General features: G+C 46.4%; 1 protein-coding gene across 8 annotated transcripts in view; it reads right to left on the reverse strand.

Annotated features, from left to right (window-relative positions):
• PTPRT (protein tyrosine phosphatase receptor type T) overlaps nucleotides 1-16,641 on the reverse strand; it is a 1,160,687-nt gene extending 1,144,046 nt beyond the window's left edge. For all 8 annotated transcript variants that reach the window (XM_069548590.1, XM_069548586.1, XM_069548589.1 and 5 more), the window contains exon 1: nucleotides 16,522-16,641. In XM_069548590.1, coding sequence (XP_069404691.1) covers nucleotides 16,522-16,609 — 88 coding nt within the window. In that variant the 5' untranslated portion in view covers nucleotides 16,610-16,641. The remainder of the gene's footprint in view (nucleotides 1-16,521) is intronic.
• Nucleotides 16,642-17,049: the final 408 nt, after the last annotated feature.

Consider the following 17,049-nt stretch of genomic DNA (forward strand, 5'->3'; position numbering starts at 1 on the left):
CACCATTCCTAGGCTCCAGAAGTCTCAGGACCCCTTGCGGGTTCCCTTTACCCCAACCATGTAGTCCCTTCATTGGAAGTCTCACAACACAGTGCAGTTGGATTCTGTTTCATGTCAGGATCCAGAAGGTATATCAGGAGACCCCAGACAGCTCCTCTAATGGTGATATTTTCAGAAACTGACAAAAGCTATTTTATTTCTTCCTATATTAACATCTATGAAATGCAGGTCAAATATATAATCTTATTTTATTCTGCTACATAAATAAGAATTGTGCATGCAACTTGCAGGAACCTGCACAGCACATGCAATGAGGCCACTCTGAACAGAGCTGTGTGGCATGGGATGGGCATCTGAGTGACCAACTCATTTTGGTTTGCCTGGTTTCAGCACGGAAGATTCCACATCCTGGGAAACACCTCTCTCCTGGACAAACCAAGACAACTGTTCATTCTCGCCCTGTACTCTGTGCTCCACGGAGCTCCAGCAATAGCATCACCACCAAGAATAGCTGGCATTTACCAAGCAACTTCCATGAGCCTGGCTAAGTATTTTATTAGGGATATCACCTCCTTGATTTCTCACAACTACTCTACAAGAAAGTTACTGTGATTACCCTCATTTCACAGATGATAAAATTGAGGCCCAGAGGGCTCAAATAACCTGCTCAAGGTCATACAGCCTATAAGTAACACATCACTGACTTGACCCCCACATAGTCTGAGATCAGAGCCTGCGCTTTTAACAGCTATTGTTCCCTTCATGACGCAGCAGATGGGTCCACCTGCCTCAGACCTGATTCCATGTGAAAAACAGCCAAGAACTACCCAAAGTTCATGTTAGGGAGTAACCTCAAAATTGCAGTCACAAGAGTAGAAATTGAGAGGAGATTTACATATTCTTTATTGCAGGTCACACAATGAAAAACTCAATAGGGAGGTATTTGGTACTTTTGGAAAATTTGAGATAAAATTACACAGACCTTTATATTTCAGAGGGCTTCACTGGTGGCGCAGTAGTAAAGAATCTGTCAGGAGACCCAGGTTTGATCCTAGGGGTCAGGAAGATTCCCTGGAGAAGGGAAAGGCTACCCAATCCAGTATTCTTGCCTGGAGAATTCCACAGACAGAGGAGCCTAGTGGGCTACAGTCCATAGGGTCTCAAAGAGCCAGACATGACTGAGCAACTAATACTTTCATTATATTTTAGAACCAAAGTCTTGCTGCAAAACCTGTGACATTCGACAGCTGCTGGTGCAAACTCAATAGCAGTCCCACCTGATAGCCTAGGCTCAGCCACTCATTTTTAAAACTCAAATTGTATGCCTCTGTCTTAAATCCACAGGGTGACTATCCTGTGGTTTAAATAAATTCAGTCAACTATGTCCAACCAAAACGTGTTTTCCTAAAATACTATGTTTGCTGGAGACCCAGAGGTCCAAAGACCATAGCTGAAGATGAACCCTTCATCCCATCTAAGTGCCTGAGGGTGCTCAAGCACCTTCAGCAGCTGAGCCCCCAGTGTACAATCAGCCACATCAAAGGACCTAACTTTTGTTCCAGGACAAGTGAGGGTCCTATGAATTACTCTCCTTTGAGACTGGTATGGTTGGAGACTTACTTGGGGGTGAGATGGGGCATCTTTCTTAGGAACACAGCCCCTCTTCCCCACACATTTACAGACCTAAGAGTCTTCTAAAATTCAACATCATGTGTTTAAGGACTTGGGACTTGGAAATGAGATGACTGCATGTGTGACTGTGGCCAAACCCTTTAACCCATAAAACCATTCTCTTATCTAATATACGGGATTGTTGTGCCTGCTTTCATGAGATCATCATGAGAATTCAACGGAGTCTTAGAACTCCCCAACAGGAATTCTCGTTGAAAATTCTGAAGGCAGGCTTTCCACCCAGGAATTTCAAATGGGACCTAAACTTTCCCCCTAAGGATGAATTTAGCACAGCACCCAACACAATGTAAGCCAGAGAGAAAGCAGGAAGCCATGGCTAAGAAGGCAGATTTCAGGCTCAAATTGCTCAAGTTCAAGCCTTGGCTCTACCACTCACTAAAACTGTGTAACCTTCGTAGCTTAACCACTCTGTTCCTCATTTTTGGTGATAACTGTATCCACTTCATAGGACTGTTACGAAGACTCTATAAGTGACAATTAGCAAAAAGCCTTTGAAAAATATCTGGTTCATTTTAAGTTCTTAAGGACACAACAGAGTTAGTTTTCCTTTTTTGGTAGTCATTTCCTCTCGTATTTGTTCTCCTGAGGTTCAGTTTGTTTTTGTTTTTTTAATTATTATTTTTTTAATTTTAAAATCTTTAATTCTTACATGCGTTCCCAAACATGAACCCTCCTCCCACCTCCCTCCCCATAACATCTCTCTGGGTCATCCCCATGCACCGTTTGAATCCTTCATGCTCTGCAGATATACCCCAGTGCACCTGTGATTTTCATAACTTTGAAATCTGGCTCCCTATTATTATTCCTCTATCATCCATCATCTCACCAAATGACTTGTCATCTCCTTGTATTTCCTGCTTTCCATTCCAACATGAGCCAAATGCTCTGCTTCTCTGTACACTCCTCTGGGTTTAGAAATTTTCATCCCAGGAGAGTGAAAATTCCCTCTGTCATATTCTGATCTGGACTAATGGAGTCGCCCTTTGAAACAAACAATCCAGGAAACTGATTCTTTTTGTTTCACCTCCAGACCCTGGGGGTTTCACAATTTCTTCCTTCAGAACAGACTATGGATGGTATCGAATAACAAAACTGATTGATCAGGAAAGGGTAGATTTTTAATATTTTAACCTCCATCAAAGATCTCAAATGATTTGATTTTCTGGGGAAACAATCAAAATCCTAAAGTCAAAGACTAGAACTCCAGCTCTTAAGAAACACAGACGTCATCTGGCCATTTTAGACGTCATGCTGCCCAGGTTCACAGCATTTCTAAACGTTGAAAAGATTCTGCAGTCTTATTCCTCTAGGTGAAGTGTGCCTTCCACAGCCTTCAAGAATCTCTGTCATTCCTCCATGGAGTTCCCAGGGGAGAGAAGGGGGTGTGGAAAGTGGCCGGATGATGACACCTAAGAAGCCCTCCTCCATAGGGGCCCCCATCACTCAAGCTCCAGGGCCTCCCTGCATCTGCAACGCAATTCTCTGCCTTGTTTCTTCCAACCAGAGGCTGGGGTCTTAGACTTCCCCGTAGGATTCCTCATTACAGACTCTGAAAGAAGGCTTTCCATACAGAAAATAAAACCTCAATTTGTTTTGAAAGAATGATTGAGAAACAGTACATATATTTAAAAATCCCTATAATTTGCAACAAATCTTAAATTACAAGGGTATCGCTTTTTAAGGAAATAATTTAAATGCAGAAACATTACAAAGAGAAATGTAATTAACACCTATATTCTTCTCTATCAAGAATTATCAAATGATTGTAACAAATTTTTAAGTGCATTCTCCATTTCAAATGAAACAGAATATCACAAATTAAGGCCAAAATGCCCTTTATGTAACCATCTCAATTCCATTTCTCTATATACTTATTTTGCAAAGGGCAGCCTTCCATTTTGCTTCTTACCCTAACATAAACATACAGGGTGTTATCAGTAATACAACATTCAATTGTTACATCCATAAAATAGGCTCTCTTTTTTTTTCTTCCTACAGAAAAGGATGTGGCCTTGCAGATGCTGAGTTTGCTTCATGAACCAGAAGAACATATCTGTAAATATTTGTAAATATCTCTTAATAGATGCTCATATTTTTAGTATAAAATCTTCCAAGATCTTATATGCAGTGGCACAGCAAAATTCTGCCTGCTTCTGTGTATAGACAGGATTCTGCCAGTGTTGAAGGTGTCACTAGCAGACAGGCACTCCATGAGGGGAACCAAGAGGCCAGAAAAAGGCAGGCCAAGACACTACATCTGCTTCATCTCTGTGTGGTCACCTCCCTTCCATGAGACCCTGCATCTCTGGTTAAACAAATCAGGAATTCATGGAAGTTTGGAGCACAAACAAGGTCTCTGCGAGATAACCTCTAATCCATTCTGACTCTGCCATTGGTGTCAGAAGTGGGACAGGCATGCCTCACTCACTGTCATAACCAGCTTTCAGTCACAGATCAGAATGCCAAGGTAGGAAACAGTAAGTAAAAGACGCCTGAAACATGAGAGTCTTCGTGAGAAGAGCTGAGCCAAGTGAAAATTATTCACTATTCTTCTGCCTCCAATCATTGGGACCTTGCATATAAAAAAAGATGGCTGAGCCAAGAGCAATGAGCTCAAGGCATAATTCCTAGAAGCTTCTGTATGAGCCAAAACAGTAGCCAGAACTAAGAATTTTCTCCAAAGGGAGTTCAGACCCCAAAAGGAGGAAATGTCAGATTTGAGCCAAAACGTACAGATCACAAAGGGAGGACCCCCACTCAGACATCTGAAAAGATAGGCTGCTATGAGGGAAGTACCAAGATACCTAGAGCTCCACGTGGAACAGATCATCAGCAATTCTAGGGGGACAAACGATAGCTGCTGAGGTTTTGGAGTTAAGAGAAAATGAGAACGGAATTGAGAAATGCTTCAGGACTTGCTAAATTAATTCTCAAGTAAAAGTAATAACAATGTGATTCTGCATACAAGTGAATTTAAATGTATGCTGAACATTTTATGGGTGAGAAGACATAAAGATAATAAAGTAAGAAAGTTCTGACATCATCCACCTTCACTGAAAGAGTGACCAGTACAGAGAGAGGTCCCAAGTTATACTAAGAAATTCTGTTTTAATGTAAACCTGTGGCCGATTCATGTTGATGTATGGCAAAAACCATCACAATATTGTAAAGTAATTATCCTCCGATTAAAATAAATAGATTAATATTTTAAAAACAATATCATAGGTAAAAAAAATTTTGTTTTAAAAATACACATACATCTTTACACACAATAATGACCCTGAAACTCTGGGATTTGTTCAGGTTAACTAAACACCAAAAATTGTGTTCAAGGGGTCAAGTCCCAGGAGTAATGTTCTACTTGGAATACATGTCCTCTGTACAGAAAATTTAAGACTTAATTGAAATGGAAATTTTGCAACAATAAGTACATCCTCCAAGAAAGTATTTAAACTTCTGTTTGAAGCAAGAGTGGTATGGAGTTCAGTTAAGGTGTTTGCATGTTTGAGCTGAGCATCTGAGCAGTTGGAAACTGTAAGTTTCCTTTTGCCAGGAGGTTCCACAGTTCCTCCATAAATTCAATTTAAAGGGCCTCAAGACAATGCAACTAAAGTGTTAGAGAGCTGCCCTCTGTTCTGTTCTAGACAATTGTGTTTAGAGGAAGATAACTATCCTAAACTGGAGCCAGCCGAGGTACAGAAAAGAGGCTGGCCATGCTCCTAGACTCTGACTATAACTGATCATTCCTCCCACTCCACCCCTCCCCAGTCCTGGTTTGAGACATGTTTCGGAGAAGGCAATGGCAACCCACTCCAGAACTCTTGCCTGGAAAATTCCATGGACGGAGGAGCCTGGTAGACTGTCGTCCATGGGGTCACGAAGAGTCGGAAACTTACTGAGCGACTTCACTTTCACTTTTCACTTTCATGCACTGGAGAAGGAAATGGCAACCCACTCCAGTGTTCTTGCTTGAAGAATCCCAGTGATGGTGGAGCCTGGTGGGCTGCCATCTGTGGGGTCGCACAGAGTCAGACACGACTGAAGCGACTTAGCAGCAGCAGCAGAATCTTTAAAGTCTTTGTTCTGAAGTTTCCGAGCTAAAAACCATTACCCCAACCCAGTGTACACATTTCCTGTAATAAGAAGGTAAAAGGATAATGTAAAAGGTAAAGAGAGGATAAACAGAAAATATCTGGCAGGTGAAAGAAAAAATAACGGTTAAAATATCAGAGCTCTGGATCTGGAAATAGGAGAGAGACTAGATATGGAAACAGCTCTGAACTCAAAGCTGGTCTAGTGGAGCAGAATAAGATCCTTGACCCAGTCCTGCATGTAGAGCTGTGCAAGTTTCACAGAGCCACGTGCAGCAGCCTCACTTAGACACCAAAGTCGAGTGTGCCTCCCACCTCCTTCACAGCAGGAGGGGTGCCTGGCACCTAACCTTGCACAGTCTGACTCAGCAGGACTGAGGATGACAATGAATAAATGAGAAACTGCTCAAAAATCCAAGCCCCTGAAAGTAGAAGCCAGACAAGCAGTTCCCCAAGGCAGATGAAGGGCAAATTCGAGGCATCTTGGTTTCCTCATTCCTCAAGGTCACCTTGCAGAGGTGAGTCCAGAAGGGCCTGGAGTTGGGCATTGTAAACCGGTGACCCTCCCACCTACTTACTTATAGACAACTGCCTAGACAAGCACAATGGGGACCTTTGGAACCACCACTCCCAACACCAAGCAAATAGGTAATGTGTGAAAACAGGTACATTTCTGGAGCACATCCCCATCAGGAGCTCTAATGTCTGGTCAGCCCATCCAGATTTCACAAAACCATCCTTCCTGGAAGATTTCATGGGCCCCATCCACGTGTGAGTGCTAAGTCTGATGCTATGGACATTAGCCCACCAGGCTCCTCTGCCCGTGGGATTCTCCAGGCAAGAACACAGGAGTGGGTTGCCATTTCCTCCTCCAGGGGATCTTCCTGACCCAAGGGTCGAGCTTGCGTCTCTTAAGTCTCCTGCGTTGGCAAGCAGGTTCTTTACCACCAGCATCACCAAAATACTGAGTAATGTTCTTCTGTAATGACTGTGCTACTGCCTCAGCAACCAAATCTAAAAGTTCAGGCAGGACATGTTTTGATCCATATAATAATTTGTATATTTACATTAAGCTTTTCAATCACTGCCAACTTAATTCTCAATTTTAGCCTGTGAAAATTAAAAGGAAAAAAAAAACTGTCTAAAAATAGGTCCAAAAGGCCTAAAATATTAAGTACTAAATTTTTTACCGAGCATCTGTATGCAATAAAACTAACAAACTTCAGCTAAATTTGATTAATACCCTAACCTACTGTTTCCTATTAACTGGGTCTTGCGGAGCCTACATGCTAGTGTGATCATTTTATAGTCTTACAAAAACACAGTGCTTCAACTTTTAGGGTAAGGTTTGAAAATTTTTCTCATGAATCTTCATATCAATTCATTTTTAATAATGACTTTCATAATTTTTTTAAGATTTAAGTCAATTGTGAGACAATAAATCTCTTTACTCAAAGTCCTTTAGAGAGTAAAACCTTGACACTGAACTGACACTGGCACCCAAAATAATAAAAAGAATGAAAAGATATGAACACACTTTAAAAGTGATGTTTGTATTTTTCTCCAAGAACCGAAATTTCCTATACCACGGGTCATTTATTTGAGGTTCCTGTGGCTGAGCTCCTAACGTGGTTCTGAAAGATCTTCCATTGCTGGGAGTCAAGACCTTAGGTGTTCCCTCCCCTTGAGGGTGAGCTGAACCCAGTGACTTGACTTGAACATGGCAACAGTGATGGATGTCACTTCCGAAATGAGGTTGCAAAGACTGACTTCCAGCTTGCTCTTACTCTCCCCCACCCCCTCAGCATCTCACTCTGGTGAAGGCAGGTACCATGCTGTGATGGAGAAGTCCATGTAGCAAGGAACCCAGATGGTCTCCCTCCAGCTCATGAAGAACTGAGGCCCTCAAGTCCAAGAGCCATGAGTAACTGAATCCTCCAAACAACCCTGTGAGTGATCTCAGGAGCGGACCCTTCCTCATTTGAGCCCAGGTGATGAAGACTGCTGGGAGAAATGTCAATAACCTCAGATGTGCAGATGACACCACCCTTATGGCAGAAAGTGAAGAGGAACTAAAAAGCCTCTTGATGAAAGTGAAAGAGGAGAGGGAAAAAGTTGGCTTAAAGCTCAACATTCAGAAAACATTCAGAAGATCATGGCATCTGGTCCCATCACTTCATGGGAAATAGATGGGGAAACAGTGGAAACAGTGTCAGACTTCATTCTGGGGGCTCTGAAATCACTGCAGATGGTGATTGCAGCCATGAAATTAAAAGACGCTTACTCCTTGGAAGGAAAGTTATGACCAACCTAGATAGCATATTCAAAAGCAGAGATGTTACTTTGCCCACAAAGGTCTGTCTAGTCAAAGCTATGGTTTTTCCTGTGGTCATGTATGGATGTGAGAGTTGGACTATGAAGAAAGCTGAGCGCCGAAGAATTGATGCTTTTGAACTGTAGTGTTGGAGAAGACTCTTGAGAGTCCCTTGTACTGCAAAGGAGATCCAACCAGTCCATTCTAAAGGAGATCAGTCCTGGGTGTTCTTTGGAAGAAATGATGCTAAAGCTGAAACTCCAGTACTTTGGCCTCCTCATGCGAAGAGTTGACTCACTGGAAAAGACTCTGATGCTGCGAGGGATTGAGGGCAGGAGGAGAAGGGGATGACAGAGGATGAGATGGCTGGATGGCATCACTAACTCGATGAACATGAGTTTGAGTGAACTCCAGGAGACGGTGATGGACAGGGAGGCCTGGCGTGCTGTGATTCATGGGGTTGCAAAGAATCGGACACGACTGAGCGACTGAACTGAACTGAAGTGATGACAGCCACAGCCACTATCCTGACTGCAGCCTGGGGCCCAGAGCACCCAGCTGGGCCACTCAGAGTCCTGATTCAGAGAAACGGTGAGACAATAAAGCCACTAAGTCTCGAGGGATAACCGATTACGCAGCGACAGACAACTCACCAAGCTGCCTTAGGGTTAGACTGGATTTCCGTTTTTCCTCTTAGAAAGCTGGTGCCCAAAAAACACAAACAGTGAGCATCTCCTGGACCCACGCCCTTAAGGGCTGATTCCAACATGCTTAAGAAAAGAAGAAACGGTGGCATCAGTGTCCAGGCGACGCTCATAGGCAAGCACATACTACGACAATACCAAAATTATCTTTAATTAATATATTTGCATGATCTAATCAACTTACCAAAAAAACACAAAGAGATAAATGGTCATAGAGGCATGCTGTTTAAAAATGTCTTTCTTAAATGGTAACAATGACCCTATATGCAAGACAGCAAAAGAGACACAGATGTAAAGAACAGACTTTTGGACTCTGTGGGAGAAGGCAAGGGTGGGATGATTTGAGAGAATAGCATTGAAACATTTTTTTATATTACCATATGTGAAATAGATTGCCAGTCCAGCTTCGATGCATGAGACAGGGTGCTCAGGGCTGGTGCACTGGGATGACCCTGAGGGAATGGGATGGGGAGGCAGGTGGGAGGGGGGTTCAGGATGGCGGACACATGTACACCCATGGCTGATTCATGTCAATGTATGGCAAAAACCACTACAATATTGTAAAGTAATTAGCCTCCCATTAAAATAAATAAACTTTTTTTTAAATGTCTTTCTTTTTCTCTCCCTAACATTAGCAACAGCTCTTGTTTTATTCAGTTTTCTTCCAGTGGACAAATAAAACACCACAATGGGCAGCTCAGGTTCTGACATCTCCACCAAAAGGGACCAGGTCTCTTTGGAAGAAATGACTGATTGGATGTTTGAAACAGAAAACCTGGAGGTGAGCCTGAAGTTCCTCATTGTCACAGAAAAGTCAGGATGCTGTCAAAGATGTCTGAAAATGGAGAAAACGGAATTGGTTTAAAGGGGCTCCCATTGACCTACTTGATGCCAACTGAGCAGCAGAGAAAGGCATAATTATAGTCCATTAAAGCTAATCCAGACCATCCAAGGCCGCCCGTTCATGAGGATCAAACCCGTAAGCAGTCTTTAAAGCATTCTCCCTGCTGATGTTGAATCCATGAATTCATGCTTGGTTCCAAAGACACAAATACATGACCCTTAAACAGATGAATAATAACCATCCCCTGAGAGTTAGAAAAGGACCAAAACAAATGCGCTTGTCGTCTCATGACTGGCTTTGGAACCACTGGGATAAATGGGAGTAAAGCAAAGTCAGGGTGATCTGAGAGGAACAGGATTTCCAGGGTCTTGGGAAGCTGGAGCCGGGAATGTGGGTGGCATTCCCCTGGATGCAGTCACGTTGCCCAGCATGTCTGAGGTTAATAGACACCTTAAGAGCAGCACACGGTCTGCCGGGGGCACATTCTCCGGGGTGTTTACAGAAATCCCCCAAAGGCAGAAAAATGCAAGGATGGAACTTTTTCTCACCCCTAAAAACTATCCATCCTGTTAGGAAACTAAGAAGCCAAAACCATGTTGTATCTGCCCCCGAGCAGGGGGCTTCCCAATTTCTACATCCTTGGCTTAATGAGAAAGATAACGGATGAATGGTCTATTCCCTCCCCTTCCACCACCAATCCAAAGCCTACCAAAACACTCCAGGCCCAAAGCATTCACATTCTCAAATGTAACAGACATTGCCAAATGAGCACTCAGAAAAGCTGTGTCAATATTCACTACTCAACAGTGAACAAAGCCACCTAATTGTTCCTATCCTTGTCAAAACGTGATAGTCTTAAACTTTTTCATTTTTGCCAAACTGATGAGAGGGAAGAAAAGTTAGCTCACTGATTTATTAATCCACAGCCTAAAGGAGGTGGGGGGAACAACCACAAATAAAGGCTTGCAGAAAACGAATGCACCAAACTGTTTTGGAGACTGGCAAGGCTTCCCAGGTGGCGCAGAGACTGGCAAGGCTTCCCAGGTGGCGCTAGTGCTAAAGAACCTGCCTGCCAATGCGGGAGACGTAGGAGACATGGGTTCAATCCCTGCGTCGGGAAGATCCCCTGGTCAGGAGGGCGTGGCAACCCACTTCAGTCTTGGCAACCCACTCCAGTCTTCTTGCCTGGAGAATCCCACGGACAGAGGAGCCTCGCGGGCTGCAGCCCACAGGGTCTCACAGACTCAGACACAACTGCAGCGACTTAGCATGCACACACACGTGAAAGGCTCAAGCAAGAGTGATGCCATTTACTAGGTGCCTATTTCACGCCAGGAACCGAGCTTGACAATAAACAGGAGTTATCTTTGGCTCTTGCAGCACCAGGGCACTAGTGGGCCCCACTCACAGACGCAAAGATAGGTTCAGAACAGTGCAGTAACTTACCGAGTTCACATCACAAGCCAGGAGCTGGGAGTTGAGGGTCACTCAGCCATTAGCACCTCCCAGTTTTCAAATCTTTCCATCACTCTAAAATGCTCTCTCATGCCCACCCGCGACAAATCTCCGCTCCCTTGCCCAGCCCCCGGCAACTACTGTTCTGCCTTCTGTCTCCACAGAGTTGTCTTTGCTGAATATTTAATGTAATATGTAATCTTTTGCATCTGGCTTCTTTTGTTCAATGTAATGTTTTCTGAGGTTCATCCAATGCTACAGCCTAGTATCAACAGCTGACTCCTTTTTCTTGCTAGTAGTAACCCACTGGATGGATTCACCAGTTGAGGGACATCTGGAATGTCCCCAGCTTTTGGCGACCATGAAGAACACTGCTACGAACATTCGCGTACGTGTCTGTGTTGACATATGTTTTCATCTCTGTTGGGTACATTCCTAGAAGCGGAATGGCTGGATCCTATGGCACGTGTATGTTTAACTTTTCAAAGAAACTGCCAAACTGCTTACTGAAGTGGCGTCACCATTTTTTTTTTTACCAACTCCCCACCCCATCCAGCCTGAAATGAAAATTGTAAGCTAAATATTCAAGAAATTGGAAATACTTTCTAACTCTTCCCCGCATGTACCAGTGAATGTGTGTGTGTGTGTCAGACAGACTTTGGCAGTTTGACTCCAGGGTGAAAAATTAAGTCTAATGCTGGGGACTCACTTCCATGGATCAGTCACCCATCGATGGTAGATCTGGTTGGGACTTCGGAGCAGCCTTCACCTGGGCAAACAGTAATACCTAGGATACCCCCAAGGGAAATAGTGCTGATATTTTGAAATAAAACCAGCCAAAAGGATCACCATTTCTCCTCACCTTTTTACACTCTGCCTTTTTGACACATTAATTCCCATTTTTCACAGCTGACTTCTGGCAGGTTTCTTGGGATCTATGCTTTGCGTCCTTACTACATCCCTCTTTCTTTTTTAGCACCAGTAACTCTTACTGATAGATAATAAATAATTCTTATCATGGTCATTTCTGCCTCTTCCAGGCAAATTAGAGTGTCCAGCAAGGCCACCTCCGAGGCTGAAGGCCATCACCCCCACTGGTCACCCTGTCCGACCTGCACACACCACCAGGGATCCCCCGTCTCTTTGGCTGCCTCTGATTGCTCTTAATCCATAAAATACCCGCGGCGTTCTTCCTCTCCAAACCAATTTGAATCCACTTTATAAGATTTCACAAGACACTCTAACTGCTTTCTAATATCTACATGGGTACTGCCTCCCAGCCCCAATTCTGTAATGTGCCTGCAAATGCTATTACACCTGTCAGGCATGGTTTGTTTTCAATAATCTCATAGGTTTTTATTTCTTGGAATGCCACAGCCCTCTGTGTGTTTACTTAGTCTTTGCTTATTTGTCAAGTGCACGAAGCATCTTTCTCCCCACTGCCCCAGAGTGCCAAGCACTTGATTTCTAGGTTAGGTAAGAGATAGAAATAGATCAGGAGGCAGAGCCCGAAGGCAAGGAAGACGGTGTGAGGGGGGAGGGCGGGGGGGGGGGGTGGTAGGAAGGGAGAGGAGACACAGGCAGCTGCTTGCCTGTTACATCGTGCAACTACTTGGTTTTCTATCTGTTCTCATTTACAAGATATGTGCTTAGAAACAAACAAGCCTATCTTTGAATGGCCAAATGTATTAGTAACACCTGTTTCATTCCAAATCTCTTTCTAAAAGTGGCTACAGAGAATCAAGAACCCCCCCTCCCCCCGCAAAAAAAAAAAAAAGGAAAACTAAAAATCATTACCAAAACTCAGCTAATTTTCAGTTCATAACTGAGCTTAACACCGGTATCCCCTTGGCCTGTGTACATACACCAATGCCAGGGCAAGTAAGAGAAAAGGCGCCCCTTCAGTACAAAGCAGTACAATGCACTCACTCTGCGTGTATCGTCTTATCTGGTCTTGACAAAATCCAGCAAAGCAGCTATGTTCATTTTCACCAGACAAATGAGGAGCTGGCGATTCAAGGAGTAAATAAAGGACTTGCCCACAACTGGCACAGTTAGAAAGAGGCAGGAGCAGAATTCAAACTGAGGACTTAAGACTCCAAAGCTCATAATCTTTTTTTTTTTTTTTGCTCAATCAGGCTGCCTCCTGAGTTAAACTTCTCACACACACACCATAGTTGCCATGAGATTCTACCATCTCTTCATCACCATAAATAAATACGTATCAGGGACCCACCACCTATATGGCACTGCTCTTGTTTCCACAGCAACACGCTGCCAGAGTGTCATGGGAGTATCCCGTGTTCAAAAGAATGACACCGTAATGTCCTGTGGCCGTGGCTCTGAAAGGTGACAGTTAACACTACTACAGAGGACGCCGTCTCAGTCAGCAGTCTGCAGCCGGCAGGAGCCGTGCTGGGGCTAGGCAAGAAGAAAAGGACAGGAGAAAGGCAGTGGGTTGCAGCCCAAGACGGTGGTCTGCTTTCGCTACGAACATGCTTGCGGTTGTTGCTGAAACAATCCAAGCCAGGTTTGCGCGTTAATTGTTCTTTTATTGGGAAACAAATCAAGCAATCCAGGAGAGAAAGTCAAATTTGACTGTACTGCTAACAGCTCCCCAGAGGTAATGATTATCGAGGTAAATGACTACATCGCTAACAACTGCCATCGCAAGTCAGCCCCTCTCAGATCCATTCTTGCTCTCAGTGTACAGATGCCAAAACCCACTAGTGCATAAATGAATGATGCCCTCATCCACTTGTTTTATCTGTCTCCTTCTTTCCTCATCCCAAACCATGTTTTTGCCACAGTTTTCAGAGGCTGATTTTAAATGCTTTTTTTTTTTTTTTAACCATCATTCCTTACAAACATCATCCTGGCTCATAAAACATCTCACAAGAAAGAAGAAGGGAAGTTGCCTTCTGATGACAAGCTTTCACCACTGACTTTTGGACACCGTGACCAACATGTTACAGCAAAGCATATCACCCCAACTGTGTACTTGGATGTAAGCTTACAAACGGAAATTGTTTTTGAGACTCGGACTTTCCAGATAAAAAGACTATGCAGAGCACACCATTGGGTTTTTAAACATATTATTTACGCAAACTTGCCAAAAGTTTTAAGTCAGATTCTTTCGAAGAAATCAAACTGAGTCATATTTATGCTACATTGGATATCAAAATGTCTCCAAGTAGAAATAAAGTATGAAGAGAAGTCCGTTTTTAAAAGTCAACATTTGCAGCATTCCTGAATCTACAAGTGCAGCTGTTAGAAACCTGGGGAAAACAATTAACTTAAATGGACCAGTTAGCATTAAACCAGAGAGACAAGATACCACGGAAAATTCCCATTTTTACAAATGAGTGAGGCTCAGAATGCATCAGATCTCCAACACAAGCTAATCCCCTCTCGTTTAAGGAGTCCTTGGAACAAACGCAGCCCCTTGCTAAGTATATGCTACACGGCGCCTGCAGTGAAGCCCACTCTGCTCAGGAAAAATCAAAAGAAACATGGTTCCTTAAGAGCAGATTTCTTCCCAAACTGTACTCCAGGATTGCTTTTCTTTCCCCAGTGTTCCGAAGAGCAAACAAAGAAAAGGTGCTTGCTCCTCACACTTCTCTAAATGTTTTAACAAAAGGCTGCTGAATAAACACATTACTCATTTAAAAACTGAAAAGAAGTTCTATTCCGAAGATGAAAGCAACTAGATTTGCATTTTAACAGTTGTGGGCGAGCGCCACCTGGCGGGAGCATCCGGAAGCGGCGTGCTTCCAGCCTCCGGCAGCTTCCCAAGCCCGGACGGTTTTTACCGCACGCTGCCCAAGAACGCTGCGAGACCCGTGGAGGAATATTTTTGATACTGATTCTCGCGGAGGGAACGTGAGTATCACTCACGGGTGGCAGGCCGCCCAGGCCCTGGAGGATAGTGAAATGTAAGTCATGAGTGATGTTTGGTCCCCAGTAATGCCCCCAAGCACCCTCCTTCCTTCCCTGACCTAGCACACCTAACACAGATTCGAAACGAGGAAAACAGAATTGCGCACCATCTTCAGAATGATGTGTGGCTGTCCCTCTTCCCTTACTGGCTAAGCCAACCTTTCAGCTCCACACACCTCAAAAGAAGTGTCCTAGTCACCTAACTTCCCAGCCACGAAGCAGGCTGCCCCCCTTCGCGTAAGTCCCATAATCAGTTTCCATTTTGGAGTAAGGAAGACCCCAGTGCATTTCCCATGGAAGGTCACTCCAGCGGCTCTTACCCTCGGAAGCAGCCTATTTAAGGAGATTACGCTGCCCACGGTTTCTTTCTCTTTCTCCTCGCTTTCAGCGTGATAATAGACGGGCACCGCTGTTAGTCAATTCAAAACGCATCTTATCCTAAGTCCCACCTGCTCATCTCTGCCTGCCCCTGTGATCCCGGCAGCCTCCCCTCTGCGTGATCACACCTGAGCTCATTGGTGCTAGGAAACTTCAAAATGATTCCAAACTTGGAGGCATACCTGCACCACTTCCTCCCTTCCCTCCTTCCCCCACCGCCTACTCGCTGGGGGGTTCAGGGCTGGAAGCTGCCCCCGGTGGGGGCTGGGATGTGTGAGACCCCACCCAGCCAGGGTCCTGCAGGCCTCCGGTACATGTCAACTTGCCCTTAGGAGCACGCCAGGGCAATCCCCCACACACACTAGGGCAACTACGTCTATTCGCCTCCTTCCCACGGTCAAGCCCAAATACGAGTCCCCCAAACTTTTCTGGAGCAGACACGCTCACAGGTCAAAGCCGCGACACCGAAAGGGCCTTAATGGGGGCGCCCGTTTACTTGGGATGGAAACCACCGGGTAGGAAGGAGGGCTCGCCGCCTCAGCCTTGAACACGAACACCCCCGCGGTGCTTTCAGGGGCGTAAGGACAAGCTCAGGGGCGCAGCGTGGTTAGAGCGAGTCTGGAGCCGCCTGGATCTCCCGAGTGAAAAGAAAAGCCACCTCCCTGGCAGCCTCGGCCTGCTAGCAACCAGTCCTCCACGCGAAAAGCGCGCGCTGCCCAGGAAGCTGCGGGGAGAGGACGCTCCCCCCGCCACCACCCCGGGCGTCGATGCCGCTTCTCATCTCGCCGCCCCAAACACTCGAGTGACAGATTCCGACAAGTGGGAGGCGGCGAGCGGAAATATTCTCCGCGGCCGCAGAAAGTTACTCGAGCCCGGGGACCGGCAGGAAAGTAAAGCGGTGCACTTGACCGAACGCGGCCGGCCGAGGGACGCCGGGAGCCGGGCACGCTGGCCCGGACGCGCCTGGACGCGGCAGCCCGCTGCTGCAGGCGGGGACCCGGGCTCCGGCAACCCCCTCGAGCCCGCACAACTTTCTCCGCCCGGGACCCAGCGGCGGACGCCGGGACGCGCCGGAGAGGGAGCGAGGGTCGGGGGCGCACTCACCTGCGGCGCTCTGCGCCCGGGCGCCGGGCAGCGGAGGCAGCTGCAGCCGCAGGAGCAGGCTGAAGGCGAGCGCGGCGAGGTTCGCCATCCGTGCGGCAGCGGCTCAGCCCCTTCCCGCGGGGGCCGGGGCCGGGACTGGGGCGGGCGCGGGGCGGCCCCGCATCGCCGGCGCGGCGGCAGGCGGTGCGCGCCGCTGGGCTCCGGGAGCCGGCGCCGCTGCGCTCGAAGCCGAGGCGCGGCGCGAACTGAGGCGGGAGGCTGGGCGGGGGCGGGACGCGGGGCGGGGGGCGGTGTCCCCGGAGTCCTAACGCCGCCGCCGCCGCCCGCCCGCCCGGCGCTCCGCCTCGGCCGCGCACACACCCTCGCGCGCACGCCCGCGCCTCGCACACGCCCGCGCCTGGCCCACGCGGGCTCCCCGCGCACCCTCGCCCGGCCGGCCGGCTCGGGGCCGCTCTCTCGCACAGTCACGCGCCTACACTCAGCGCCCCCGCACCCACGCGCCCCGCGGGGTCCTCTCTTCGCCCGGAG

This window comes from Ovis canadensis, chromosome 13 (assembly GCF_042477335.2).
Source record: "Ovis canadensis isolate MfBH-ARS-UI-01 breed Bighorn chromosome 13, ARS-UI_OviCan_v2, whole genome shotgun sequence".
NCBI classification, from domain to species: Eukaryota; Metazoa; Chordata; class Mammalia; order Artiodactyla; family Bovidae; genus Ovis; species Ovis canadensis.